The 26,472-nt window shown below is 43.9% G+C and overlaps 5 protein-coding genes across 15 annotated transcripts; 2 read left to right on the top strand and 3 right to left on the bottom strand.

Moving 5' to 3' along the window:
* Window positions 1-95: 95 nt before the first annotated feature.
* Window positions 96-5,588, bottom strand: ry (rosy). Its single transcript, NM_079613.3, has 4 exons — window positions 5,309-5,588; window positions 1,898-4,498; window positions 303-1,616; window positions 96-237 (listed from the first exon to the last, which is right to left on the bottom strand). The coding sequence occupies exons 1-4, from the start codon at window positions 5,348-5,350 to the stop codon at window positions 187-189; spliced, it is 4,008 nt and encodes a 1,335-aa protein (NP_524337.1). The 5' UTR covers window positions 5,351-5,588; the 3' UTR covers window positions 96-186.
* Window positions 5,589-6,517: 929 nt separating this feature from the next.
* l(3)87Df (lethal (3) 87Df) lies at window positions 6,518-7,203 on the bottom strand. Its single transcript, NM_080203.2, has 3 exons — window positions 7,105-7,203; window positions 6,847-7,034; window positions 6,518-6,781 (listed from the first exon to the last, which is right to left on the bottom strand). The coding sequence occupies exons 1-3, from the start codon at window positions 7,132-7,134 to the stop codon at window positions 6,667-6,669; spliced, it is 333 nt and encodes a 110-aa protein (NP_524942.1). The 5' UTR covers window positions 7,135-7,203; the 3' UTR covers window positions 6,518-6,666.
* Window positions 7,204-7,456: 253 nt separating this feature from the next.
* Window positions 7,457-11,833, top strand: CG46280 (uncharacterized protein). Of its 2 annotated transcripts, none has more exons than NM_141996.3 (5): window positions 7,457-7,702; window positions 7,962-8,197; window positions 9,232-9,911; window positions 9,970-10,089; window positions 10,150-11,025. In NM_141996.3, exons 2-5 carry the CDS (start codon window positions 8,065-8,067, stop codon window positions 10,813-10,815), a joined length of 1,599 nt encoding a protein of 532 aa, NP_650253.1. In that variant the 5' UTR covers window positions 7,457-7,702; window positions 7,962-8,064; the 3' UTR covers window positions 10,816-11,025. The 2 variants fall into 2 exon arrangements, with proteins under 2 accessions (NP_650253.1, NP_731765.1); NM_169493.3 differs by lacking the exon at window positions 7,457-7,702 and adding an exon at window positions 7,809-7,894 and having other exon boundaries at window positions 10,150-11,833.
* CG46281 (uncharacterized protein) lies at window positions 7,809-9,196 on the top strand. The gene is made up of 2 exons (NM_001104295.3): window positions 7,809-7,894; window positions 7,962-9,196. Exon 2 carries the CDS (start codon window positions 8,362-8,364, stop codon window positions 9,064-9,066), a length of 705 nt encoding a protein of 234 aa, NP_001097765.2. The 5' UTR covers window positions 7,809-7,894; window positions 7,962-8,361; the 3' UTR covers window positions 9,067-9,196.
* A 7-nt stretch (window positions 11,834-11,840) lies between the features above and the next one.
* On the bottom strand, window positions 11,841-26,467 carry CtBP (C-terminal Binding Protein). Of its 10 annotated transcripts, none has more exons than NM_001014617.2 (8): window positions 26,368-26,467; window positions 18,302-18,774; window positions 17,915-18,220; window positions 17,002-17,262; window positions 16,800-16,940; window positions 16,474-16,696; window positions 13,072-13,292; window positions 11,841-12,727 (listed from the first exon to the last, which is right to left on the bottom strand). In NM_001014617.2, exons 2-8 carry the CDS (start codon window positions 18,494-18,496, stop codon window positions 12,644-12,646), a joined length of 1,431 nt encoding a protein of 476 aa, NP_001014617.1. In that variant the 5' UTR covers window positions 18,497-18,774; window positions 26,368-26,467; the 3' UTR covers window positions 11,841-12,643. The 10 variants fall into 10 exon arrangements, with proteins under 10 accessions (NP_001014617.1, NP_001262522.1, NP_001262524.1 ...); NM_001275593.1 differs by having other exon boundaries at window positions 13,072-13,316; window positions 16,809-16,940; NM_001275595.1 differs by having other exon boundaries at window positions 13,087-13,316; window positions 16,809-16,940.
* Between the last annotated feature and the right edge of the window lie 5 nt (window positions 26,468-26,472).

Genomic DNA, 26,472 nt, shown 5'->3' with positions numbered 1-26,472 from the left:
ATCTAAAAGGAATATTTAATATTAATCAGTGGTATATAAATTTGTTCAAACAGCTCTCCAGCTTAGTTTACACATTAAACGACTCAATTATTTTTAAAACATTTAATTCACTATGTATATATAAACAAATTAACAAATAAAATCGTCATTTTAAATGCTTAAGCAGTACAAACAATAAAAACAATTTTAAGGCACAATGTTCCATGGCGTAAATGATCCTGGTTCGGGTATTTCAAGCTATAATTAATAAATTAATAATAAAAGTTAGTTTAATGTTATAAACTAATCCAAGGGTAACTTACCAGTTCCGTGAACTTATCCTGACAAGCAATTCGAATGCGTGCCGATGTGGAAGGCGCCTCCAGTGGGAAGTCACCACTCAAGCCCTGATCCTCGCGAGCAGCTGCAATGGCCTCCTTAATGGCAAAGAATGCAGATGATCCAATGAAGAGCGGAGGTTCACCCACTGCCTTGGAAGAGTAGACTGCCCGTGGATTGGGGGCACCGGTCAGTAGGCTGACATTGAACTCCCCGGGAATGTCGGCAAATCCTGGCAGCTTATACATGCCCGGACCTCTGGAGTAAAGCATGCCTTGTGGTGAGTACATGAGTTCCTCCAAAGTGAACAGTCCATAGCCCTGCATGAATGCTCCCTCGATCTGACCAATGTCAATAGCCGGATTCAGGCTGGAACCGATGTCCATTACGATGTCTGTGCTGAGCACCTGATGGTCGCCAGTCAGGCAATCGATCTCTACCACAGTGACTCCCACGCCATTCGTGTAGTAGCTATAGGTGCGGGCATTGGGATTCGTTTCCGGGTGATATCCAATCCCGGGCATGGCATAGAATCCTGTGGCCGAGAGGCTGACCCGATCGAAATACGCCTTGTTGATCCACTCCTTCCAGGTGCCTCCAGGCAATGCCTCCTTGATGGGCGCCAGTCTTTTGTTCAACTTTTCACACGCATCCAGTACGGCCATTCCGTTCAAATCGGATCCCACACTCGCCGCCGTGGGTGAAGTGTTGGGTACTTTATCCGTGGCCGTTTCCGAAATGTGAATCAGTTCCGAAGGAATCCCCAGAGCCCTGGCGGCGCACTGAATCATCTTGGTATTCAGACCTTGTCCGATCTCAACTCCTCCGTGCGAAAGCAACACGGATCCATCACCATAGATGTTGATCAGCGATCCCGCTTGGTTCAAGTGCATCACTCCAAATGCGATTCCATACTTGGTAGGCACCACCGCCATGCCGCGTTTCCGCCAGCGATTCTCCCGATTGAATCGAGCAATCTCCTGCCGCTTCTCGTCGTATCTCGACTGCTTCAAGCAATCCTCCAGACACCGCTCGATGGGGAAGTGCTCCAGCTGCTGGTGGTAGTGTGTGTAGTCTCCAGTCTTGTAGAAGTTCAGCCGCATCACATCCACCACATCGCGACCCACTATCCGGGCCACATCCCGGATGATATGCTCACCGGCGTACATGCCTTGTGGTCCTCCAAATCCACGGAAGGCCGTATTCGAGGGCAGGTTCGTCTTGCAGACCCATCCACCCACGCGAACGTTGGGAATCCTGTAGCAATTCTCAAAGTGGAACATGGCGCGCTCAAGAACCTAAACATAGGATTTATATATTAGATCATTTTTAAGAATTTTTAGATTATTATTTATAATTGTTTATGTCAATATAATCCTGGTGCTTGCTTTCCTGATTAGACCTAAACATTCTTAAAAGTTTCAAACTATTTGCACTCAGGATGATAACATATAGGGGTCCTAGAAATTCCCACACTAACCAGATGTTCAATGGAAAATACAACACATGGATATTTGAGCAAACATGGTATGCATAAAGAAACCTACATATGGATTTTCCATAAACCCACCACTCTTACCGAAAATGACAGATCCATGGACCAACCGGCATTGTTGTAGCACTCAATGTCGCAGGCAGTGATCAGACCCTCCTTGGTGAAGCCCACTTTGTATTTGAAGAGGAAGGGATGCCTGGTGCCGGTGATAAGCATGTCCTCATCGCGATCCAACATACAGCGCACAGGACGACCCATTCGATAGGCGGCCAGGGCAACGGGTAGGGCCACGGAGATGCCTCTGGACTCCTTGCCGCCGAAACCGCCTCCCAAACGCTTGGCACGACAGACGACACGGTGGGCAGGAAGTGCGGTTACATGGGCCACTAGCTTCTGCACCTCCGAGGGATGCTGCGTGGAGCAAAAGAGTTCCAGCTCATCGCTGTCACGAGGTACCGCCAATGCAGCATGGGTCTCCAGATAGAAGTGCTCCTGTCCGCCCATTCGACAGGTGCCCTCGAAAGTGTGATCCGCCTGGGCTAAAGCCTCCTCCACATTGCCCTTGGTCACGAATCGAGGGTAGTCCGGGAAATAGGACTTGTGCTCGATGGCCTGCTCTATGGTCACGATAACCGGGCTCAGCTCCTCGTACTCCACTTTCACTAGCCGAGCGGCTCTTTGGGCCAACGCCTTATTATCGGCAGCTATGGCGCCCACTATCTGACCATAGCAATGCACTTCTCCAGCAGCAAAGACGTGCTCATCATGAAAGACGGGTCCCACTTCGTTCTCGTGCTCCGTTAAGTCCTTGTAGCAAAAGAACTGATGCACTCCGTCCAGGGCCAGAGCTTCACTGGCATCCAGCTTGGTGATCTTGGCACGTGGCTTGGTACTAAGGACAAAGGCCAGATAAACTTCACCATCCATGCGGGGAATGTCATCTGTGTAGATAGCTTCACCAGTGGCCTGTTTCAAAGCAGCCGCATGAACTTTTGGTCTCCCAATGGGATCACAGATGGGTTGATCGCTGCAGACGCGCTCGAAGAGCTGGGCACTTTTGAGTACTGGTGTGTGGAATGTCTCGGCACCACTTCGCTCCTCCGATGGCAGAGCATCGGAAGATGTGATCCCTGACTTGCTCAGCTTCAGGGAAATGGCCAGATAGGCCTTGAAGAACAGGCTCACCACCAGAGCTCGACGATAGGCGATCATGCCACCCGGAGCGGAGGCAGCCAAAGGCAGCTCCGTGCACAAGCTCTCCGCCACGCGCTCCACGAGCTGGTGGCTCCACTCCTGCCCAACCATCAGTTGGGAAGTTCGAGGAGCGAGCACTGTGGTTGGTGCCATTCCACCAAAAGCCATCGAGATCTCCGCCACAATGTTGGATTTTTCCTCAAAGCGAACGTTTATTGCGGCATTTACGATGGCTATGTCATCATCCCTTCTCCTGGCCTGCTTAAAAGCAACGATATACTGGTCCGGAGTGGTCTTCCGAAAGTGGATGCCCAGCAGCACCTCGTGGGCTTCGATAACATTCCTGCGATAGCCAGTGAAGAACCCAGTTCCCATGTGAACTGATCTCTTTTGGAGCTTTCCATCCACAAAACTGGCCACCTCCAGTTGAGCTCCTGCTGCCGAGAGCACAGGATTCATATCGGAAATGGGACTACCGGTCATGATGTTTCCACCCAAACAGGCGACGTTGCGGATCTGCTTGCCGGCAAAGTAGTGAAGCATATCCACGGTGCACTGGAACAATCTGGTCTCCGATTCCGGCAGCTGCTCGATTCTCTGCCGCAGAAGCGCATCGATCTCCATCAAACTGACAGCCGCACCGAAGTAAATGCCATCCTGGTTCTCTTTGATCTCCAGCAGCTCCTTCACCTGGGTGGGATTAATGAGGTGCGGGTAGAGGAAGTGCTTGAACTTAACCTCAACGCCCACTTCCGTATTGCCCACGACCAGCTTGGCAGCCGGATGTTTGGCCTTCAGCTGAAGCAGCTCCTCCAGATTGGTGGGACGATACCAGGTCACCCTATCCGAACTAAAGATCAAACTCTGAGAATCGAAGGCGTCACTCAGCTGAAGTTCCGGTGGGAAGATGGGTTCCTGGCTGGGATCCAAGGGCTGGAATTCGCTGCGCTCGAAGAGCTTGTCATCGGTCTCCGCATCGGTTCCGCATCCTTTCCCACTAACTTTGCAGCACTTCTCGCCCATTCCGCAGGCAAACTCCTTGGTGAACGTCTTGTAGCCCTCGAGAATGGGTCGATAGCCGGTGCAGCGGCACAGGTTACCTTGGAATGCCACCTCCAAGTCTCGCATAGAGGGTTGCTCCGCGTTCCGCAGAAGTGCGTACATGGACATCACAATGCCCGGCGTGCAGAAGCCGCACTGGGATCCGTGCGCCTTGGCCAGTCGCTCCTGCACCGGATGCAGACGCGTTTTGGTGCTCCCTATACCCTCCACAGTGGTCACCGCACATCCGTGCATCGAGCACACTGGCGTCAGGCAGGCGTTGACCGCCAGGTGACGTATCTTGTTGGCCCGACGGTCTAGGCGGGACACCATCACGGTGCAGGCGCCGCATCCGCCTTCCGCACATCCCAACTTCGTTCCGCACAGCCGCAGCTTTTCGCGCAGGAATGTGAGGAGCGTGCACTCCGGATCAGGCGACACTTCGGTCACCTGGAATAAGAAATGTATAAATATAATAAAATGAAAAAAACGAAATCAATTTCCCAAAAGTATCTAATGCCATTTATCCATTAATGGGAAAATTTGTATCTTGTATCTTGTAGCTTTAAGATCTGTACCTACTTAATTATAATTGCTATAATTATAAGTTTATATGGTTTAAAGCAATTGTTTGTCAAAACTGTGACTTTGTTTAAACTTAAAACAGCGAAAGTGTTATCTGCTCTGCCAGCCCTGAGCAAACAGAGATTGCTATCTATCACTATCAAATGCCGGGCGCACGAGCAACTGGTTATTTATTATTATTTACTTCACTTGTGCGCAAGCTGTGAGCACAAAGTAAAGAACTCCAACTGCACTCCACCAACACCAGATGCTAAATATGGCCAGCTTTATCTGAATAATCCAGCCGAGCTCACTGGATTGTAAACACCGCACAGCCGGTGGGAATGTGCGGATTAGAGGGCCTGGCTATCTGGCAGACACAAATGCCCATGACGATCCCAGCTCACCCACATCCGAGTAGCACTGCTCCCATGCGCGATTGGCAAGTGCACCATCTTGATCGGGCGATAAGGGGCCACCAGCAAACAACGAGGCTTCACATGGGGGTCAATTGTTATCACTATATGCACAGCAAATACTATATACATTCGACACATTCAATTGAGCAAGAAGGCAAATTCCATCGAATGCCAGTTAAACGCAATTAGGGCAATAAAACAATAAAGGGAATCGATATAGTAGGAGTGGGCCGACTTTAAGGAAAGACACGCAAGGCATCCGAGTATCTTTAAGTACCTTCTTTCCATTCACGAAAAACACCAAAACCGAGTTAGACATCGTGAAGTGCTATGTATCTGTAGCTCACGGTATCTCGCTGTATCTCAGTACCAATGCCTATATAAGTGTTAGCCTGCAATTACGAAGCTCGTTTACATATATGGAGGGGAGGAGGTGCGTTCCTTGAATGTAAAGCGAAAACAAGTTTTTTATTTCAAAATTAGAGAACCGACAACCTCATGTGCCCGCCGATTAAAAAACAACACAACCGTCTCGCGCCGTCAACGAAAACGTAATGAATGTGCCAACAGCCAGCCGAGCAATCCATCCAAACGCCGACTTTTATTTTTGTGAGATAAGACGAGCGACCGACGAGTGCAGGATCGCCTACATGTGCGTGGAAATGGCCATGTCTAGGGGTTACGAGGCAGCAGTTCTACTACCTGCTATCTCGGATTAGAGCAGATACCCATCCGAGATCGGTGTGGTCAGCTAGGAAAGCAATCTGTCAGATAAAATCGTACTGATCACTATTCAGCATGAGAACTGCAGCTTTTCTATCTCAAGAATTAAGACCATTTTGAAGATTGTCCTTCAGTCTCAAGAAACACCAAAACCTCGGTATAGTGAAGTTATTTATCTGTATCTTAAAGTTTTCTAGTACCACGATACGCTTTTTTTTTAAACAAAATGTTCACAAGGTGTTCAAACTAGGCAAATATATAAATCTATTTCCTAGCTATATATCTTCCAGATTTATAAATAGTATCGAATTAGGGGTATTTCAGAGAAACGTACATGAAATGCAATTATTTTTCAGAATATTAATTGAAACTTACTTTTAGATACTTTTTTAACCTTTCATTTCATTTTTGTGATATGGCTCCCACTCAAGTAAAAAGTATACTATCTAAAGTTGTAAAAATGGTGCATTAAATAACCCTTTTACGTACCAGAACGTATTGAATATACAACTTTTAGACTGTAAATTTTGCTTTTATGTAAATGGTAAAAAAAAACTATTAAAAAGTTAAAAGGTCGTCAAAATGGGTTCAAGGTTCTTCAAAAGTAAACAACTAGCTCTATCAGCTTAAATCAAATCGAAAGCACAATAAAGCCCAACAGGTTTTAGGAACCACAATCATTAAAATGATGGATTGATTTCTGTCAATCCCAAATCAAAGATGGTGGCATAATTAATTCCCTACGAGTGGCAAGCTAAGATTTCACTTACAACATATATATAATATATTGGCTACTATAAAGTTTGGTAACAAAAGGTAGTTTACAACACAAGGGATTTAACAATGCCAGGATTACTTGGTATCCTAGAGTGAAAACAAACATCGAAGTAGTAATGAAGGATCTGACTTATGCTACGCCGACTTCAGATCTAAGTCTCTCTCCCTTTGGGTGCCCTCATAAAGGGCTTGTCGTCTCATCGCCTCACGCAATTGCTGCTGCTCGAATCTCCTGACGGACCATTGATACCTGCGGATGCCACATTGATAATTAAGTGATAAGGGCGCCGCACGGTTTTAATCACAGTCACTTACCTGCAGGTCATCCAGTAGGCGATGGTGCCGCAGAAGAAGGAGCCGAAGCCCACGTGGGTGGACAGGTGGGTTCGCGAGGTGCCCAGAAAAGTCAGCAAGCCGATGCCGATTCCTCCGCTGATTCCGTAGAGAAAACTGTTACGAAAGCACGGGATCTGCGCCACATCGCGTCCGAAGATAACGAAGCTCTATGGGAGATTAAACATAGTTAAAGCTTAATCAGGCACCTGATGTCCAATAGATTTATGTAATCCATACCTTGGCGGGTTCCTCGGGTTCTTCGGCCATGCTGCAATTGCAATTTTAAAAGTCAAGTTGCAAAGCAAAACAAAACAAAAGTGTGACCCTGACGTTACTAAATAATAATACCACGGACATGTTAGGGGCATTCCAAAAACTGATATAAAATTAGTTATTCCACTCCTATGCACTAAGAAATTTGGACTTATAATTAAAAATAAGTGTAGCCTATATTTATAGCTAAATTATGTTGATTTTCTTGCATACAACATATAGCGTAAAACCTTTACAACTAGTTTAATTTGCGCCTTATCGAAGTCGTTGCCTATCGAACCAGAATCGATTACTCGTTTCTTGCACTAGAGTCGCTCTTATAATTGCATTTTAAGCATTAGGCAACACTGGTCGACGCTAGCAAGAAGAATTTAATCACAATTTAATTTCTTTAGTTTTTTGGGTTTTTATTTAAATTAAGAGCACGCATTGAATCAAAAACGTAATCAGCGCCAATCAAATTGAGTTTTCAATCAGCAGACAGTCGTCAATTAAGGCCTCTGCCAATGTGCCCCAAACATCCAGCAGTGCAACAACACCCACACTAAACACAAATTTTCAGGTGAGTAAATTAAGAAAACACAGAATGCCCAGGTGAATTACACAAATTCTAAGGCAAATATGTGGAGCACAAATGTGTGTGCGTGTGTGGCGCAGACTTTAAAGTCAGTCGAGAAAACCCGACTGAACATAATCAACTGGCAATGTACGACACGTAGGCAGAAAAGTAAAACAAATTTGCAGTTTGCAGAGAGTAAGGCAAACGTATTATCTATATACATGTCTCTGATAATCGCTCTTCAACTCTGGGTACTCCACAGTTCTTCGCCAGATGTTTAAACGTCGCCTCGCCAGCAACCGAAACCGAATTTCCACTAGCAACCGATTCTTCCAGGCCTCCAACTGACCCAACTGAACACGACCATGGACGTATCCGCCTCCACGTCGTTTGAATCCTCGCCGGACAAGAGAAACAGCATCTATGTGGGCGACAACACTTTCTACGACAGCGCCCTGGATCACCAGCTGTCCACCACGGCCTACAAGTCGTGCAATGGTAAGCATCCAAACCTATACAAAGCCCTCAAGATCCTGAGTAGCAGAGATCCGCGAACGGAGGGCCACGTCTTCCAGGAGAATCACCCGTTCTCCTCGAAAGCAGAAAAGTTTCAGCGGTCGGAAAAAGAAGTAGACCTCTCTACATACGGGCAGGACACGGATATGGACCACAAGTTAACCGAAATGGGTAATCAAAGCGCTTCCTTCACAAATCCGGAGTATATAGGAGAATCGGAAGAAGATGAGTTTCCTTCGAGAGCTATTTACGAGCAAAAGAACCTCATAGATGAGCACGACCAATTGGATCGCAAGGTTAATGAGCTCAAACTGAAGCTCGTTGTTCTGCAAATTCAAACAAGACATCAGAAGCAAACGATCGAGAATCTTAAATTGCAGAGCAGCCAAAAGCTGAGCTTCAGTCAGAGCATAAAGAAAACAATAATGGTAGCAGCCCGAGAGAGTCTGCAATCCCAAACGCCCGATACGTTTCCCGATCATTTAATATCGCAAATATTTGCGCCATTTGCGGACGATGAGAAACTTAATGATCATTTTAAGAATATGGACTACGAACTGAAGCAAATAGTGCAGAAAATGTGCAGACATGCCTACGAAAGCCAGAAGCCTTTCCTAAAAGACACTATCAGTGAGAAGATTAAGAAGCTTAAGCAGAGGCTTATTCAAAAGTATGAGGACCAGTTGGACAGGCAAAAAGAAAGCCAACAGCGAAACGCGTTAGCCATGAAGCAAAAGTGTTTCGATCTGCTGAAGCAGTTCCTTTTAACCGACTGCCAAGATGAAAGTTGCAACGAAGATTATATAAAGAAGCTGGAAGCTCTATATGAACAGGAAATCTTAAAAAAATAAATTATATTTACGTTATGTTTTGAATGATACAATTCACAAAAATGCACAATTCACACAAAATTTATAATGCAATTTATACAATTCATATATATTTTATGTTGATTTTTATTAAACTTGATGTAAACCTTGATTAACTCATTCTTTTAATTTTATTACAATCCACAGAGAGCCTTATCAGCGAACTCAGCCAGAATCCTCTTGGCCCCTCGAACTCGGCCAACAAGACAGCTAGTGCGGAATTTGGCAATGAATCCGCTGCATTCAAGCCCCTCGGATCCCCGGCAGCTTTCAACAATGCCACGCCAGCGCTAAATGCCAGCATGCTGCTGATTCAGTCGGAGAGCACGGACACTAATACCTCGCAGGAGGAGGTGGACCCCAAGTCACAACTGGCCAACAAGACAATATTCAAGACGGATAATCCCAACCTGTCAATTATAGAAATTAACGATAACTCGATTAAGGAGGAGGACCTCGAGAAGGTGGTGCTGGTCGAGGGCGACAGTGTGAAGAATCTTTTGAAGAAGTCGCCCAGCAAGGAGGCTTCGGCAAACGCTGACAAAAGACGCCGCAAGGAATCCCTACTGCACACGAGCAAACAAAAATTGGACATTTCCATCGCTGAAGCTTCGGCAGCCGCCGATGGTGATGGCGAGAAGCGGGATCTGGTGTCGGTCATAGATCAGCCGCAGACCAAGCGCGAAATCACAATTTACGATACCATTGAGGAGTTCGAACAGAATCTGCCGTCGACGGTGACGCTGTTGAACACGCCCTTCGGCAGCAAGGTATATCTTGTGGGCACGGCCCACTTCAGCGAGGAGTCGCAGGATGACGTCTCTTATGTGAGTTCGATACTCAATAATAGATAACTAGGTTTAATTTTGTATGCAATCTCCTCAGGTCATTCGCAATGTCCGTCCAGATGTGGTAATGGTGGAGTTGTGTCCATCGCGCATACACATCCTTAAGCTCGATGAAAAGACCCTGCTGGAGGAAGCCAAAAGCATCAATATTCCCAAGGTAAGCATTGGAGGACCACAAATTTATCAAAGTAACTGAATGTGTTTATAATCCCGCTAGATTCGAGGAATCCTGCACACGCACGGCTACATCAATGGCATCTTTTTCATCCTACTGCTGCAGATGAGCGCTCAGATCGCCAAGGACCTGGGCATGGCGCCCGGTGGCGAATTTCGCCGTGCCTTCGAGGAGATTCACAAGCTGCCCGGTTGCATCTTACATCTAGGCGATCGCCCAATCCGCATCACACTTTACCGCGCTCTGCGCGCTTTGTCCATGTGGCAGACCATGAAACTGGTGTGGCGTCTTACCTTCACGGACAGCATCAGCATTGAGGAGGTAGAGGAGTGCAAGCAGAGCGATCTGTTAGAGAAGCTGATGCAGGAGATGGCCGGCGAGTTTCCTGCCTTTTCGGATGTGTTTGTGCGCGAGCGCGACGTTTTCCTATGCCACTCTCTGCAACTGGCTGCGCTGCCTCAGGCGGCTCCAGGTGGCCAACAGGTCCGTCCGGTACGTGTGGTCGGAGTGGTGGGCATCGGACACGCCAACGGAATTGCCAAGATGTGGGGCACCGTCGATCCGAAGAAGATTCCGGCCATTCTCGAAATACCGCCGGCCAGCCTGGGACAACGCGTCTGCAAGTACACCCTGAAGTACGGCCTAATTGGCCTCGGATGCTACGGTGCCTTTCGTTTCTTCCGGCCCCGCCTGACCCGCTTATTTTAGATGGACCAAGTATGAGGCGACTGTGTACACTGTGTCTGCTATGTTAATGATTTTGTTATTAGTGACTAACGAATCCCTGCGCTGATTTACCATTTTGGAGTGCGCTGCTGAAGCGAATTAGTTTTATTTTTCAATGATGTTTTGATAGACTCGTTTATATACGAAATATATCCATGGATGTATATACATACAAACCAAACAGGAAAGACCACAACACATAATCTTAGTTTTTAAACACCCAACACCAATTTCAAAGAAATCAATCGGTTTTTAAGATGGGATCCTGTTCCCTCTGTTGGATTTTATCATTCCCATTTATCCCAAATTAAAAACAAACAAGTAGTAGAGTCGTAGAGAACCTAACACATTGTTATTGTCCACAAGATAGATTGTTGACTAAAAAGAACCACATGTATATGATACCAAATTTTGCATAGTTAAGGCATCGCATCGTACCATGTTGTATGTACAAGGTTTCCTAGCAGGCCTGGCTTGTGTTGAGCTCGAAAATGCCGAATGCAATGTAAATTCCAATAACTACTACATATAGAACCCGCCTCAGCATTTGCATTACTTCATCTTCCAGTTTTACTCATAGATGTTGTTCATTCCGCAGCGAAATTCCAAGTCGTTAGCTAGTACTCTGCAGAATTGTGTTATAAGTGTATAACTAAAGCTAGAAAAAAAGAGGAATTTTACAAAACGAAAAGCGAAACATACCAAACCTACAAGTACTTTACTAACTATACTATACTATATATACTATATCTGAGCGTTGTAAACGTAAACATGTTTTAAAAGTGCGAGTAGCAAGCGAACTAAAAACCCAAAATCAGTCTGTAAATGTATCATGACGCATGCGTAGGTTTGCTAATCCGTACGTGGTGTTATGTAGCATTTAGAATAGAACTAACTTACCACCCGAAGCGAACGATCCTTTGTTTGCAACTGACTCAAATAAATGTACTATATGTATTCCAGTCGACAAAGTGTGTGTGTTAACTTCATTGAAATGCAGAGGTTTTCGCTTTACTTTCGTTTTTCTTTTATTATGTACTTTAAACGTATCTTAGCACTAAACGTCTCTCTTGTGTTGCTTTTGTTTTGTTTCTAGTGTTTTGTTTTGTTTTTTGTTTGTATGCCATAATTGTTTGTTTGTTTCTCGTAATTAAAATTTTCCAACATTTGCATTTGTTTTTGCGCTTATATGTAGTAACATATTTTCACTTACAATTGGCTGCAATACAAATAAAAATCTTAAGTTGTAACTGTAAAATTCTAAATAGTTACAAATTAAAGTCTAAATACGTAGTAAATTTTGAGGCGTGTTGTGTGTGGGGATCATCATAATCATCATACTCCTCGTTTTCCTGCGTTGTTTTTAATGTTGTATTTTGTTTTTATTTTGTTGTTGATTTCTTTCTTTCGGGAGTTGGTAATGCAAATATGTATTGTATTTTAAATTAAAACATAGAAACTTGGAAAAATTCAAATCAAGCGCTGGCACAGGCGCGCAAGCAATCCGTTTCTCAACCGGAACAAAAGAACAAACGGCACGGATATAGGGGAGGACTCCACACATTCGACGGATGACTACTGCTGGGTTTTGTTTTGTTTTGTTTCTCGTTAAGTTTTATCCTTGGGGACCGAATTCCATGGGGTCTACTGCTCCACAATGCTCGTACTACGCCGCCTACTCCTCCTCCTCCTCCTCCTCGATTTTCTTTTTGCCAGTTGTTGTGTGCTGGACTCCATTGCGCCACTGCCCGTTGTCATCGTCAACTCCAGCTCTTCAGCTCTCAGGTGCAGCCAGTTGGACAGCAGATGCCTACGGCGCCTCCGTTGACTCGGCCTTCACCTCCGTTTTTATGCTCGATGACAGATGATTATTAGGGTCGGGCGCACTCAGGGGCTAAAAGCAAGATGGTCAAGGATTAGCAACTCGGTACAGCGCGCTCGAGACGATGATGATGATGATGAGCAGAAAGCCCCCCTAGCCTAGCCAAAAACACTCAACTACGACTAACTAGCAACGAACACGGACTATTGAGCTGGGAGAACCACGCACACGACGACAACCACAACAACAGAGTAGTGTACGAGTATATCTGATGAATCTATCTCGCAACATTGGCTAGCTGCTAAGCTAAATGGCAAATAGTAAATGGCATAAACTTTGGCAAACAACACACACAACACACAAGACAACAGAGGTACTTTTTTTGTTGGGAATTTGGATTTGTTTGGACTACCTACCGATTGGCTACTCACAATTCCAAGCGGCAATCCGCCGACCTGGGGCGACAAGTGCGACGGAACCGGCGACGGCAGGAGGGCGGCGGCTGCTGCAGCGGCCACAGCTGCAGCGGCAGCTTGAGCGACTGTCGTCGGACCGCCTCCTACGGTGCTGCCCAGGTTGGTTGTACTGTGGGGGCCATCGTGCGGTGTGGTGCTGTGTGCCCGGTGATGCAGTGCGCCTGTATAATAGCCGCCATTTAATCCTGGATTGTATTTCGATTTTGGTTGGTATTGGTATTTGGTATTTGGTATTTGATATTGGTTGAAAGTTAGGTAAAGATTATGAAATGTTGCTGTTTGGTTGGTTGGTTGGTTGGTTGGTTGGTATTATGTGTTTATCGGGTTCTGAGCTGCCGAGTCTGTGTATTCAGGGGATCTAAACATGAGCGAAGTCTGGGGGATTTGGTTTTAGTGATGAATTATGATTGAGAAGAGAAACTGGCGCATTGCCCCTTATGTAAACGGTATACGAATAGTACGGATGAACTCAATCAATCCCTTTGGGCGGGGGCGGTGCGGTGCGTTCTCCTTAGGGCTATTGATACAAATTGGCTAAGGCTACGAGAAATAGTACGGCTATCGGCATTTCCATTCATTGCTGACTTTGGCCAGGCCTTAATAGTTTAAACTTAATGTGTGTGCTCTCTGCTCTGCTGCTCGCAGACACTCAATGATGCCATATCACAGCATCCCAGGATTTTAAACAAATTGCCGGGGCAATATAACATTTCAAACAAACAGTCTTGCAAACAAACACTGTCACACAAAATAGGAAACGAGGACGAGAATTTAACAGCTTCCAATTGGCAAGTTAAAACAATAATGGGTTCATTAAAGATTTTGTTTTATTTGTTTTATCTTTTGTTTTTTTTTCTTTTCGTGTTCTTTTTTTCTGGAAAGGTTTTCTTGGTTTTTCATCAAATCAACTTCTCCGTCTTAACTTTTGTTTTTGTTACTTCATATCGTCAATTGTTACGCTTTTAATTTTATTTAGCTTTCACAGTTATTAAAAATATCCTTTTATACATTACAAAATAACAGTATTTTATTCTTTTGTCTCATTACTTTTACGTTTAATTTTTTACTTTTACGCTTATGCTTATTTATGCTTTACTTTGCTCATTTGTTGTTGCAGCTTGCTATATAGGATCGCGTGTGTGTGCGTGGGTGTGTGTTTGATGTGTGAGTATCTGTATCTGTATCTGTATCTGCATCTGCTCTCTATCTGCATCTGTGTCTATGGTTTGTGTGTATGCGTGTGTATGCTTTGTGCTGGTAAATGTTTGAAATATTACATAATGTTTGTCCTTAAAACCGATACAAAAGAAACATAAAACCAGAAGAAAGAAAAAAAGAGTAAAAAGGGATCGAATCGGATTTGGGTTTGTATGTATATATCTTTTGAGCGTTATCGGATAGACTTGAAGATAAATAAGGTGGATAGGGAGAAGGATGAGGAGTCCATTCAAACTGCTTGAAGCTTCTCGGTTTTAAACTTAAATTGCAAAATTGTACAAAATGATAGTCTTACAATTGTTGCGCACTTTCGTTTACATGTAAATATATATTCTCGTTAAATAAAATTACAATTTACACGCTAACAATGTTTAATGTGCCGCTCGCTGACGATTATATCCTTGTTATCATCGTGGTTCAGTTGCCTTTTATCGTTAAGGTAAATCTAGGTTCATTAATATTACATGTGTTATCTTTTTTTGTATTCTTTCTTTTTTAGCATTTTTGTAGTTCTTTCTGTTTCGCTTTAATATAATTTCTGTTATATTTTAAATGTACATAGACTATGCGTTAATTTAATTGTAGTTTTCTCCTTTCTATTTATAGATGTTGTTGAATTTAACGAGCCGAGTTGTCATCTATTTTATTTACTTTTACTTCATATATATATTTATATATATATGTATATGCTTTAGGTATTAACTTCCTTGCTGTTTGCCTGTTTGTTGTAGCCAATCGAAAACACAAGAATGTACGTAAGGCGAAAATAAACTTGAATGATGAGATCATATTGTAAATTAGAGCAGAGCTTGAGCAACAGAATAATAGTTTCAGTTAAACACTGTGTCCTCTGGGATGTGTTCTCTCGTCTTATTCGAACCATTTAACAATTGAAAGTCAGCAATGAATGGAGCAAAATAAGGTAACCAATTTTATTCTTAAGCTTACAAAATGTGTTGACGTGGGGAGTAAGTCGTATTGGAATCGTTTGCTTGGTTTTTCGGTAATAATATTAATTTGTAAATACATTTAATACATGGCTAAATACACAGAACATAATTAATTACTTTACATACTTTTTCGCTGATTGTTTCTAGTTTCGGTTAAAGTTAAAGCCGGATACTTAGTGAGGGATTCTTGGGAGGGAGGGATGAAGGGACGTCAGTTGCGAAACATCAACAACAATAATCCATCATATTGTTTACTTTCACCTTGTTTTCATGTGTAAATTATCTTGAAACTTATTCGTTTATCTGTATATTCACTATGTCACTAAATATGCACGTATGTATTTGTTGTAGACTAAGGAGAAGACAATTGGCCACGTAAACGCTGTTTTGAATTAATCTGAAGAAATCTAGCTTACTTGAACTTCAGTTAAAGGAATTCTTACTAAGTTCGATAGCGACGTAGTTTGGAAACTCGCCGAAAACGCTCTAAACATATTTCAGAGATGCTTTTGAATGCGTTCTCTGTTCTAGAAGGGCCGAAACAATGCATATACGTACACAGATACATATTGGATAAACGTAACTTTTGGCCAACATCGGCTGCGTTCTAATCCTCCTCATCGACGTCAAACATTCTGATCTCGGTGCAGCGCTTAGCCACTATATATTTATATATATACATATTTATATATATACATATATAAATATATATATGCATATATATAGATCTATATATGTGTATAGCTTAAACTGTGTAACTTATATATCAACTCTTATAGCGTGTGTTCTTGAATCGTGCTTCAAATGTTATATACTCTCTCTGGCGCGCTCCACTCCCGTCGTCTATATATATATACTTTCGAATGAGTCAGAGAAAGAATAGAAGTATGTTTGGGATGCTTGCTACATCTGTGTGCGTGTGCGTGTGCTTGTGTGGGTGTGCTATGGTATGGTGTGTGTGTGTGTGTGTGTAAGGTATGTGTGTGTTTTTCTTTTTAACGATTTCTGGTATTGTATTTTTGCTTGGATTTTGTTGGTTGATTTCTTATGTTCTTCTCATATTTTTTGTTTTGTTTTGTTTCGATTTGTTTTTTTTTTTACTTGTAATAACGCTCCCTTGCTCGCCTGTCTCTGTCTCTCTACTTTTCTTGATTTGATATCATTTGTAGTTTACCTTCGGGATAAACAGCCGCCGCCACGCCCCCGGCGGCAGCGGCAGGCGGCGTGCGCATGAAGTACTCCTTGTTGACGCAATTCCTCAGCACGTCTGGAATATTGCCGACGATCGCCCGCCGGATCTCGGTGGCTGCCATTTCGCGCAGCTCCGTTGCGGACGCGTCGCTGAAGAAGGCGGCGTGCGGTGTGCAAATCAGATTTGGGGCATCCTTCAGTGCGCCCTGTAAACCAAAAGAAAACATTCATTAGTTGCGATCACATTCATCGTGGGTGCGGCGCCAACTCAGATTGCGTAAAATGTCTCGTTTTACAACAATCTCTTACTTGAAATACATTGTAAGGTTCGTTTTCGTGAACGTCCAGGGCGGCAGCTCTTATCCTTCCCTGCTTCAGCGCCAACGCCAGGGTCTCGTCATCGACCAGACCGCCGCGTGCGGTGTTCACCAGAAATGCACCAGGTCGCATCTGTAGCAAAATAATAATATTACTCAATCGCAGGATACATTTGAGAGAAACTCCTGCTCACCTGTTTAATTGTGAATTCATTGATTAAATGATGGTTGTGCTCGTTGAGCGTGCAATGCAGTGAGACGCAATCGGACTGGAAAAGCAGGTCCTGCAGCGTGTAGACGCGAGTTAGGCCCAGCGACTTGTCGATGCCATCGGGCAGGTAGGGATCGTAGAAGATGACGTTGAAGCCGAACGCCTTAGCCCGCAGGGCCACGGCGCTACCAATGCGGCCCAGTCCCACCAGACCCAAGGTGTCGCCGCGGATGCGTGCACAGCCCTGCGTTGAGAAAACAAGCAGATGGTGTTGTTCCAGTTAGATGCATTCAAAGGTATACTTGGTGGTATCGATTAAATATTAATGCTGCTCATATATGTGCGTTCTAGCTCCTCTATTATTTATAACTAGCTGAAAGTCTTGATTAAATGCAAATCATGCATTTTGAAACACGCAATTTGCATTTGGATTGGATGAAGTAATTTGAATACGGCAATAAGCGTACGCTATATTTATGAGCTGTAGCCACTGAATTCAATCGGTGAAATAATAATCTGGTAAATATGAAAACAATCTATTTTATCAGACATCCATGGCAAATGAAAGCATTCGTTAAAAACCAAGCTATACAAATGTCATGGTGACTTGTTTTTATCAATACAATTCGCAATCGTCCAACTCAAATGGAAATAGACAAATCGTTTTCCTTTTATGTTTGTAAATATATTGTATGTAGGTTTTATACTATCTGTAATCTATGTACGTGACTAGCATAAATAATATCAACTGACTTTTCCTTTGCTTCTAAAATTTTTCTGCTACCTTCGCGGGGAGCTTAAGCATTATATGCCCTTAAAAGAATAACTATTTTCAATCAATACCAATGCCGTAGAATTTCACTGATTTTACATATCGTTTTTGGCCAATGACTTACATGCGCAGCCTCCCGCACTTGCTCGGGTCCGGTGAACTTCTTGCCCTCGCGCACCATGTTCGCTAGCCAGTATGTCCGCCGGTAGAGGTTGAGGATGAGGCACATCGTCGTGTCCGCCACCTCCTCGACTCCGTAGCCGGGAACGTTGCACACGGCGATGCCCAGTTCGCCCGCCGCCTTTACATCAATGTTGTCTGTGCCGCTGCCGATGCGCACGATAATGCGTAAAGCTTTGAACTTCTCAAGATCCTCCTTTGTCAAGATGATGGTGTGCCACATCAGAGCTCCCACTGCCTCGTTGAGGACCTATACGGAATTAGATAAACAACGAATTATTAGAGTTATGTCAGAGAAGGAATGCATGTAATCATTATGCACAACACTTACCTTCTCGTGTATTTCGGAGGTGCTTTGTGCATCGCAAAAGGCCACCGTGGCCACATCCTTTAGGATGGGCATCTCGATGGAGCAGTCGCGTCCATCGAGTAGGGCCACCAGTGGGCGTGCTTGCAGCGGTCCGTTGGCAAAGTTGCCCTTGACATCGATGCGCGAACGCTTCGGCATCATCAGATTTTTGTCCATTTCGCTGTTTTTCAATCTGTCTGCTGCTGTCCTCTGCTCTTCGTCGTCGTCGGAATAAAACTTTTGCCCTTTTCCGGCTGTGGTTCTTTTTTTGATATTTCTGTACTACCGCGTTTCGGGGGGCGCTGGGCGCAGACTGGTATGGAATCCCTTTTATCGTTTTTCTGGCTGGCCAACCGCTTTCAGTGGCTCTAATTAAATCAATGAAAAAAACCTTTTCAAGACTACGATGCAAACGCTGCAATCATTTTTGGCGCTTCATATTGAAATCGAGAATCCTGCAATGGAAGCAACAAGAACACATAACACATAAATTAAATGGAAAACATGAAACATGATGTAGACCAAAAACAAGAAGAAAAAAACGAAAAAAAAAAAAATAAAAAAGCAAACAGCTCATGTCAGCAAAATTTGGCTGATGACAAGTTTCGTTTGGATTTCGCCAATATCAGCGATAAAGCTACATTATTGTCGCACTCACATCGCTGCCCCTTCTACTCCCTTTTTTCGACCCATGGAGTGGCTTAAGCGCAAAGAGTTGGGGGATTGGGATTCGGAGTGGCATTCGGGAGAGAGGTGTCATTGCAAAAACATAGAAATTCAACGCTGTTCACATGCGACCATCGACAAAATCGTCTGGAGCGGAATGGCCAGTGCACCCCCCACCAACCCATTCCCGACTTTCCGTTTGTATGAGAGTATGAAAGGGCGTTTCTTGTTGGCCAGCTGGCTGAAATACATACACCTCCTCGTCGTCGGCTTCGTGCCGCCAAATCCAACTGAACTTATCGGACGGTTGATTAGACACGGGAACGAGTCTCAGGAACACAGAAGAGCAAGGTACTGTACCCACTCACATCTGGTTTGTCACCGAGTGGATACGGATTACGTGTAGTAGCCCGCGCGGCCTTATCTTATCACCACGACACTTCTCGGCTATCTGACGTGGAACGGCGTGGGGGCAACGGATGGTGGGCTTCCAGCTCAGCGTGATGGCAATGTGACCGATATATATGACGGGCTCTATGAAAGTGTGAACATCCAGAAGGTTGTTGAATGCACAGCGAATTTGTTTACTCGAAGGTTAACTATATCATCAAGTTTGATTTGACGACTATTCGTAGATATAGTCCGAATATGGGAACACATTTAGAGCTCAATTGAAATGGTTGGCATGGCTGGATGATTCCGAAACCAACGTACTTTAACCACTAATAAATATGACAATATTTCCAGATAAGCCTCTTCTTATCGGCACTTCTAATTTGAATGACTATCGTATTCGTAGGTGGACTAACAGCTGAGTTAGGCAGTGGCTATCAATAAAATGATAACTAATGCGATCACATGAAATTACTTAAAGCTACATTTATAGTCGTCCGAACCTAAATCGCGTGAATAGTTTTCGTTATATACCAGCGGAGATTCACTATGCAGCGCTGATAAGAACAGCAAATCGGAACAATAAAAAACATATTGACAGCACAGATATAATATGTCTATATAGCACCGGGACGGGACTACTGTCACATATGTATATAATTTGTGCGTGATAAGCCGTCAATGACTGCCGCTGCCTCCACGGGCAATAGGCAATAGGCTATAGGCTATGTTTAGACACACATCTGAACCAACACACCCCACCCGATTCCCTGCTGCCTGCTCCACCGGTCACTTCCCATCAGCCATGTGTCACGTATTGTGCAAAAGTATGAAATACGTTCAAATGCGGCAACCGACGAGACTACAATAATAATAGCAAAAAAAAAAAAAAAAAAAAAAAAAGAATGAAGAAACAAAAACAAAAAGTTGCACAGATACTGCGGGGGAAATAACGCTCGAGCGAACGTTCGCCAAATCGCAAGCCAAAATACAGAAATACAGAAATAAGCAACGCAATTATGACATCGGGCAATGGAAAAAAATATCCCAGCACAATCACATCGCCCCCCACCCACCACAACCCCTCCCCCCTGACAATGGCAAGCGTACTATAAACGTATATATACATATTTATATATGTATACATTTATCAAGTGAATAGCCAAAGTCAAGTGGGCGCAACGCTTTGTTAATTTTCAAGCAATTTCTCTCTGCCCAGAATTTGTGGCTCATGTGGCTGTGGATTTTTGATTCGCATTTGTTTACTCGGAAATGTATTCATTGTAAACGCGCTGTGTGCGTGGATAACCGGCTCAAGTTATTCGCAAATGACTCACTGCACTTGGTATGCTAAACCATTCATTCGACTACTCCGATTTATGTTTACAAATGTGGTTTTAAGTAAATCAAAGTATTAAAGTTTCAGTTTCCTTTTAGTCGTAAGGTCCACTCTTCACCGAAGTTACACTTTTGCCACAACTTGGCGGCAGTAAGACACAAAAGACTCTTTCGAAACACACTCGAAATGGAAAATGTCAGTCGAGAGTTGATAAAGCGCGCCAAAAACCAGTTTTACTCGAGCTTGCACGATTCGCCTTTTACTCTTATTTCGAATCTCTTTCTGTTGCTGGAATGCCTGAAGTTGCCACAGGATGTGGCATTCGCCGAGTGCGAGCGCCCACGCCTGTGGCAGTGCCACTTTTCTTCACCCGACTTGCCTTCGCGAATCACCACCACCGAATCGAACGAAAAACCTGTTGACGCCCGCGGCCAGTGAGCAGGAATATATATCAAATCAAGGCATATAATTCAACGAACTGAAAATCGCATCCAGCGAGGCATTATAATAAATCACTTCTAGCGCCGCAGTGTGTACAGTAAGTCGCGGTCGCGTATCTAACAGATACATTCTCTGATGCCGAATGTGACGTTGCGCGCGACTACCTGAGTCCGGTGTGTCCGATGATTCCGATGATTCCCATTCTCGTTCCCATTCGGATTCCGATTCTGATGCCGTACAAGCCGACTGACTAGCCACCGGCTGTCTAACAAACAAGCCGGCCGCATTTGGCCAGCGGAGCAGCCAATTTGGCTGGATTATGGCTGGTTCCTAATAAATGTCTTGAGGGTAAGCAATCAGTAAAGGGGCTATAATCGCTTTGAAGGATTTGTAGACAGCCCTAAATACCAATCTTGCTCTTGATTAGGATATCGATTAGATAAGATACTACTCGTTTAAATTGCAGTATCTGACCGATTGAAATGAAATTTGGTATGCGGCTGGTGGTTATGAAAACAAACAAATCGTCTTTGGCCACCAACGCTCCAACTCAGCAGTTGTGGCAGCTATTATAAATTTTCCATTGTAACTTTCAGGAAAAAAAAAAACACAACAGTAGCTGCGTGCTGGCTTTAAAACCCGGTCAGCACTGTCCAACTGGAGGAGGAGCAGTAACTCCAGAGCACCGATGACGATGGCCGCGCGCACACATATCTCTTTATGGACAGGGAACGGAGGAGCAGCAGAGGCAGCAGGCGGCACGGCACAGCACAGCAACAAACCAAACCAAGCCAAAGCGAAAAACCGGTTTATCAACATGAAACGACAAGGCGGACGATAACAGAGTGGCGGCAAAAAGAGGAAAGTCAGCGCGCTAAAGAGCCGCTGGCGAACTCGGTGTGTGCCTCGGTTCTTTTTTCCACTCGATTTTATTTTCATTTCTTTTTCTCGTTTTTGCCACAATTTCTTCCTGCCTGAAAGCCATGTTCGCTTAAATTGTTTGCTGTATGTGTGCGTTGTGTGTGTGTGTGTGTGTTGAGCAGCCTTAAAACACGTTTAAATAAGTCATGCGCATTTGTGGGCAACAACTTTTAAAGCACAGTTGAGATGCTGCTGCGGGGAAATGGTGAAAATGCTGCTCGAGGGTTGGGAAATCGACAACTGCAACTGGAAAATTCAAAGTGCAACTGCTCATGCGTCGTTGCTGCGACGACTGCCAGCGATTTTTCAACTTTAAGTCAGTCGTCGTCGGTGCTCGTAACTTGTTTACCCCACCCGCTCCCTTTTCTTTGTACTTTTGCCTGAATTAACGGCTGCTGCCGTTTTGTCGTGACGTTGCGTTCCCGCGCTTTTCCTGCCAGCAGCCCCCGTCCCCTCCACACCACGCTGGCTAACCATTTCAGCTTTCTGTTTCATGCATATGCACTTAAAGCCGGCTTTCAAGATGACGCCAAAAGCCTCGTGGCTCGCAGTAACTAAAGTGATGGCCATTCACATTAAGCGCGATATTAATGCCACAATATTTCGGCACTCGCAAATGCGATTTTTCAAGCCGGCGAAAGTTGTGGGTATGGGTATTCATACTCTTACATCATAAATCAGTTGCCCGCAATGCCATAAGTGAATTTATAGAATTTATAGATGGGAGTGTAGAAATGAAAATAGAACATGGAAAATGTAAGAAATTCAAACCAGAAATCGTTGAATTGCGAAAATATCTAAATGTTAAATACATTTTTTGCCAATAAGCTATAAAAAGTCAAACCATTTTTCAATAGAAAATCAGAGCATTGCGTTTTCCAAATTCCTTCCAATTTAAATTTGAGATTGTTTTAGCCAGATTATTCCACCTACAAGTATATAAACACACCGCATTAACTGGGTAAATTTCCGAATTGGCCATTTTCGCTGATATTCGGTTTTCGCGGTTGGAAAAGTGCAGATAACGCGATTACGAACGAGTTCGGACCTTCAGCAATAATTTAGCCATGGTATTTACTGTACTACCAAACGAAAGCACTTAAACTGTTTGCCTGACATTGGCCAATGTTTTCATTTGTCTATGTATGTAGTATGTATGCATGTAGGTGCCATTCTGCGTTGCTTTCCCATTGTTTTCCCTCGCCTTTTCTCGTATTTCCCACTTGTTTTTTGGTTTTTGTTGTCTTGTTTCGTTTTTTGTTGTTGTTGTTGTTGTTTTTTTTTTTTATAATATTGATTGGTGGTGCGCGCGGTCTGCGAATGACGCAAATCGAAAAACTGCAAGCCAGCATAGCCGAGTGGCAAGTGACCAGAAGTGGGAAAAAATCAAATGAAATACAATTTATATATATATATATATGTATATATTATTGCCTCGCACGCTTACGAATTGCTGATTCTGCGTTTTGCGGCTGCTTGGCTATTTCTATTTATTATTGTTGCCATATCGCTGCATCTGTTGTTTTGGACGAATTTGGCTGAGCCATCTGAAAGTGTGTGTTTTCTGTTTTCATTTGAAAAGTGCTTGCGCAGGAGTATAGCAGATATGGCGAAAGGTTTGCCATCAAACATGCAACGATTAGCTGGCCAAAATACATCTTTCCACCGCTGAATAGATGAAAGACATCCGAATTTGTAAACTATCATTCATTTTCAACAAATTTATAACTTGGACAATTTAGCTTTAAGGGTATTAGAGCCTGTACCATCAACCGAATTGCGTTGTATTTGCCTTTCAGATCGATAGAGATAGAGCGCAGAAAAAAAATACAAGAATATGAGGCACACATGGCTGCCATTGTGTTTCTGGTCGAATTTTAGTTCCTCGGACTTTTGTGTTTAAATTTAAACGTTTGCCTGCTATTTTGGTGGCTGCTTTCGCTTTGTTTTGCGCCCCGTGCACCACCAAGTGTGAAATTCTTTGGGCAGGTGTGCATTTTTTCACGCGCGCAGTCGGCGGCAAACACACAACAACAAACATTGCGCAAAAACACAGAGCATCAAACGGATTGGGGGGGGGGGTCGTACGAGGCGTGGCAGTGGGCGGCATCGCCTGGCATTGACAATAAATAACCGTTAGCTAGTGGGAGTGGGCAGCCCATACACAATCAAATTTATTATTTGCCAAAAAAGGGCAGTGACAAGAAGCGGAAAACGTTGTTGCGCCAAAAAAACTAGTAACAACAAATTCAGCAACATGTACAGTTATCGATGGACTATATATATAGAAAATTCCATGGCAATGCAAATATTGAAGTGGAAACGGGAAAAGCGGCTCTCTCTGCCACATATTTCCATATTTCTATTTATTCTATAGCGAAAACTACATTGGGTAGGAAGAATTCTTAACGACTGCAATACAAATTCAGTGGCTAATAACTATAAATTTAAGTGTTTTTATAAAGCAAATTCCTCAGCATTTCATTTTTGCCCAATGACGAACAATTAGCCAAAAATTTCATAACCGCAATTAACTTTAACTTTAAGGCAATCAATAATTTCAATTGTGCCTGCTGCTTTTAAGGGTTTGTAATCAGTCTAGATACCCCAAAAGTGCGCAAAAAGTTGCGGGGAATACAACAAATGACTAAACAACTAACAGTCGCTATAATTTGAACTCTTTATGTGGCAGAAGTTTGTCTGTATTTCCGTTTTTGGGCAAAAACAAAAACACCATTTGTAATCCTCTTCGGAGTTTTGAGCACTGCGAGCAATACCAACAACATTCCCGTTGCAAGTGCGGCAGTATGTGGCTGGGAGGGGAGAGGTTTAGGGAGGGGGGAGCCCAGAGTTGCTTGTCTGTCTGCCTCTTCATGTGTGCGTGTGTGTGTGTGTATGACGTATACGTTTGTATGTGTGTGATGGGTACAGGCACGTCGAACAGTGAAAGGGCGAACGAACAAGAGAGAAGAGAGAGAGCGATAGAGATAGAAGAAGCTATGACAAAAACACGACAAGCGCAAAAATTGTAAGAAAACTAGAAACAAGCATCAATTTGAATGGACATTCGTAAGTTGATCAAACTTTTTCACTTGGTTGTGTATTCAAATCGGCATAAACACACACAAACAAACAATCGCAACGGTTGTTGAGTAAGTGTGTGCGCTTGTAATTTGCAATCAATATGCGGGCGCAGGAAATAAAAGCTATTTATACTTTTAAAGCTTTAGTTCGCGAAGAAGAAACGATAAGCAGCACTTTCACCCTTTAAAGGCTTTTAATCCGAGCGAAAGAACGAAAACTCCCGGTTGAAATGTGTCAACATGAGGCTTTAGTTGGTTTTCAAACTCGTTGCTTTTGGCCTCTCCCTCCCACCCTTTCTCTTGCACTCGCGCTAGCTCGCTCTTTCTCTCTCTGTCGCACCAAATGTGGCGGCGGCAAAACAACAACGATGAGACAGCATGTTGCAGTGGCGTGGGCAAAAGGGGGGTGCTTGAGAAAAGGGGGACGTTGCGCAGTGAACCTTGCGTGTGTATTGTCACTAGGCGGGCGGAAAAAAATATAAATTACAAAGAGAGTGTATGTATCTGTGGCTGTGTGCGTGTGCGGGGAAATTATTGCACAATTTTATTTATGTTTTGCATAGAATATGGCAGGCATTGCTCTCTCTCTCTCTCTCTCACTCACTCACACACGCACTCACTCGACTTTTGCATTAAACCGCAACAATACTTGGTCATGTGTGTGTGCGTACCCACACACGCACACCCGCATCACCTATACAGGCAATAGCAGTTCCGCTTTAAAATTCATCAGAATTCTGCACGTTTAAATTTTTCTTGTACACGTTTATCGCACACTCACACACACGCACGCACACAGGCACAGGCGCACACTCGTTGCAAACGGAAAGGCAAATGGGAAATATATGGTGTAGTAATCCGTGGAAAAATCGCCGCTGCCGCGGATTTTCGATTGTGGTATTATTAAATAGCTGAAACGCAATCAGCGGCGCACAATTTGATTTTCAGCTCTCGTTTTCGCCTTTTTTTCTCTCGCTTATTCGCCTATTCCTTTGTGGCGGCGGCGACGGCGGCGTCGGTTTTCTTCTCTCTTTTCTTTTTCTTTTTTTGCGAGTTCACAATTGGGCAAGAAATTCACGTGCCAAAAACGCGGCCACACACAATTTTCGGGGACAAACACTTGGCGGCGGGTCTCATGCACCGTTGCCGACCACTTTTCACAAATTTTATGCACTTTTTGGGCAGTTTTCCCACAATTAATTTACCAGCAACGCGTCCAAATTCCACTCGCAGCTTTCAAAATGGCGGAATACGAACACGGCGGATTTTTAGGTTTTAGTACAGCAATGACGCTATGCGAACAGTGTGAC

The sequence above is a fragment of the Drosophila melanogaster genome, chromosome 3R (genome assembly GCF_000001215.4).
Source record: "Drosophila melanogaster chromosome 3R".
Lineage (NCBI taxonomy): Eukaryota > Metazoa > Arthropoda > Insecta > Diptera > Drosophilidae > Drosophila > Drosophila melanogaster.
Note: the sequence above shows the minus strand (reverse complement) of the source record. Positions and strands in the feature narration are given on the sequence as shown.

Bases quoted from the DNA above. Each gene is read 5' to 3' on its own strand.
- ry (NM_079613.3), bottom strand. From the start codon at position 5,350: ATGTCTAACTCGGTTTTGGTGTTTTTCGTGAATGGAAAGAAG. The intron at 4,499-5,308 runs GTACTTAAAGAT...TTCTTATTCCAG, and splicing joins TTTTCGTGAATGGAAAGAAG to GTGACCGAAGTGTCGCCTGA. The intron at 1,617-1,897 runs GTAAGAGTGGTG...TCCTATGTTTAG, and splicing joins CCATGGATCTGTCATTTTCG to GTTCTTGAGCGCGCCATGTT.
- CtBP (NM_001275593.1), bottom strand. From the start codon at position 18,496: ATGGACAAAAATCTGATGATGCCGAAGCGTTCGCGCATCGATGTCAAG. The intron at 16,941-17,001 runs GTGAGCAGGAGT...ATTTTGCTACAG, and splicing joins ATGAATTCACAATTAAACAG to ATGCGACCTGGTGCATTTCT. The intron at 16,697-16,808 runs GTATTTCAAGTA...TTTGGTTTACAG, and splicing joins ACGAAAACGAACCTTACAAT to GGCGCACTGAAGGATGCCCC.
- CG46281 (NM_001104295.3), top strand. From the start codon at position 8,362: ATGGACCACAAGTTAACCGAAATGGGTAATCAAAGCGCTTCCTTCACA.
- CG46280 (NM_169493.3), top strand. From the start codon at position 8,065: ATGGACGTATCCGCCTCCACGTCGTTTGAATCCTCGCCGGACAAGAGA. The intron at 8,198-9,231 runs GTAAGCATCCAA...TACAATCCACAG, and splicing joins GGCCTACAAGTCGTGCAATG to AGAGCCTTATCAGCGAACTC. The intron at 9,912-9,969 runs GTGAGTTCGATA...CAATCTCCTCAG, and splicing joins CGCAGGATGACGTCTCTTAT to GTCATTCGCAATGTCCGTCC.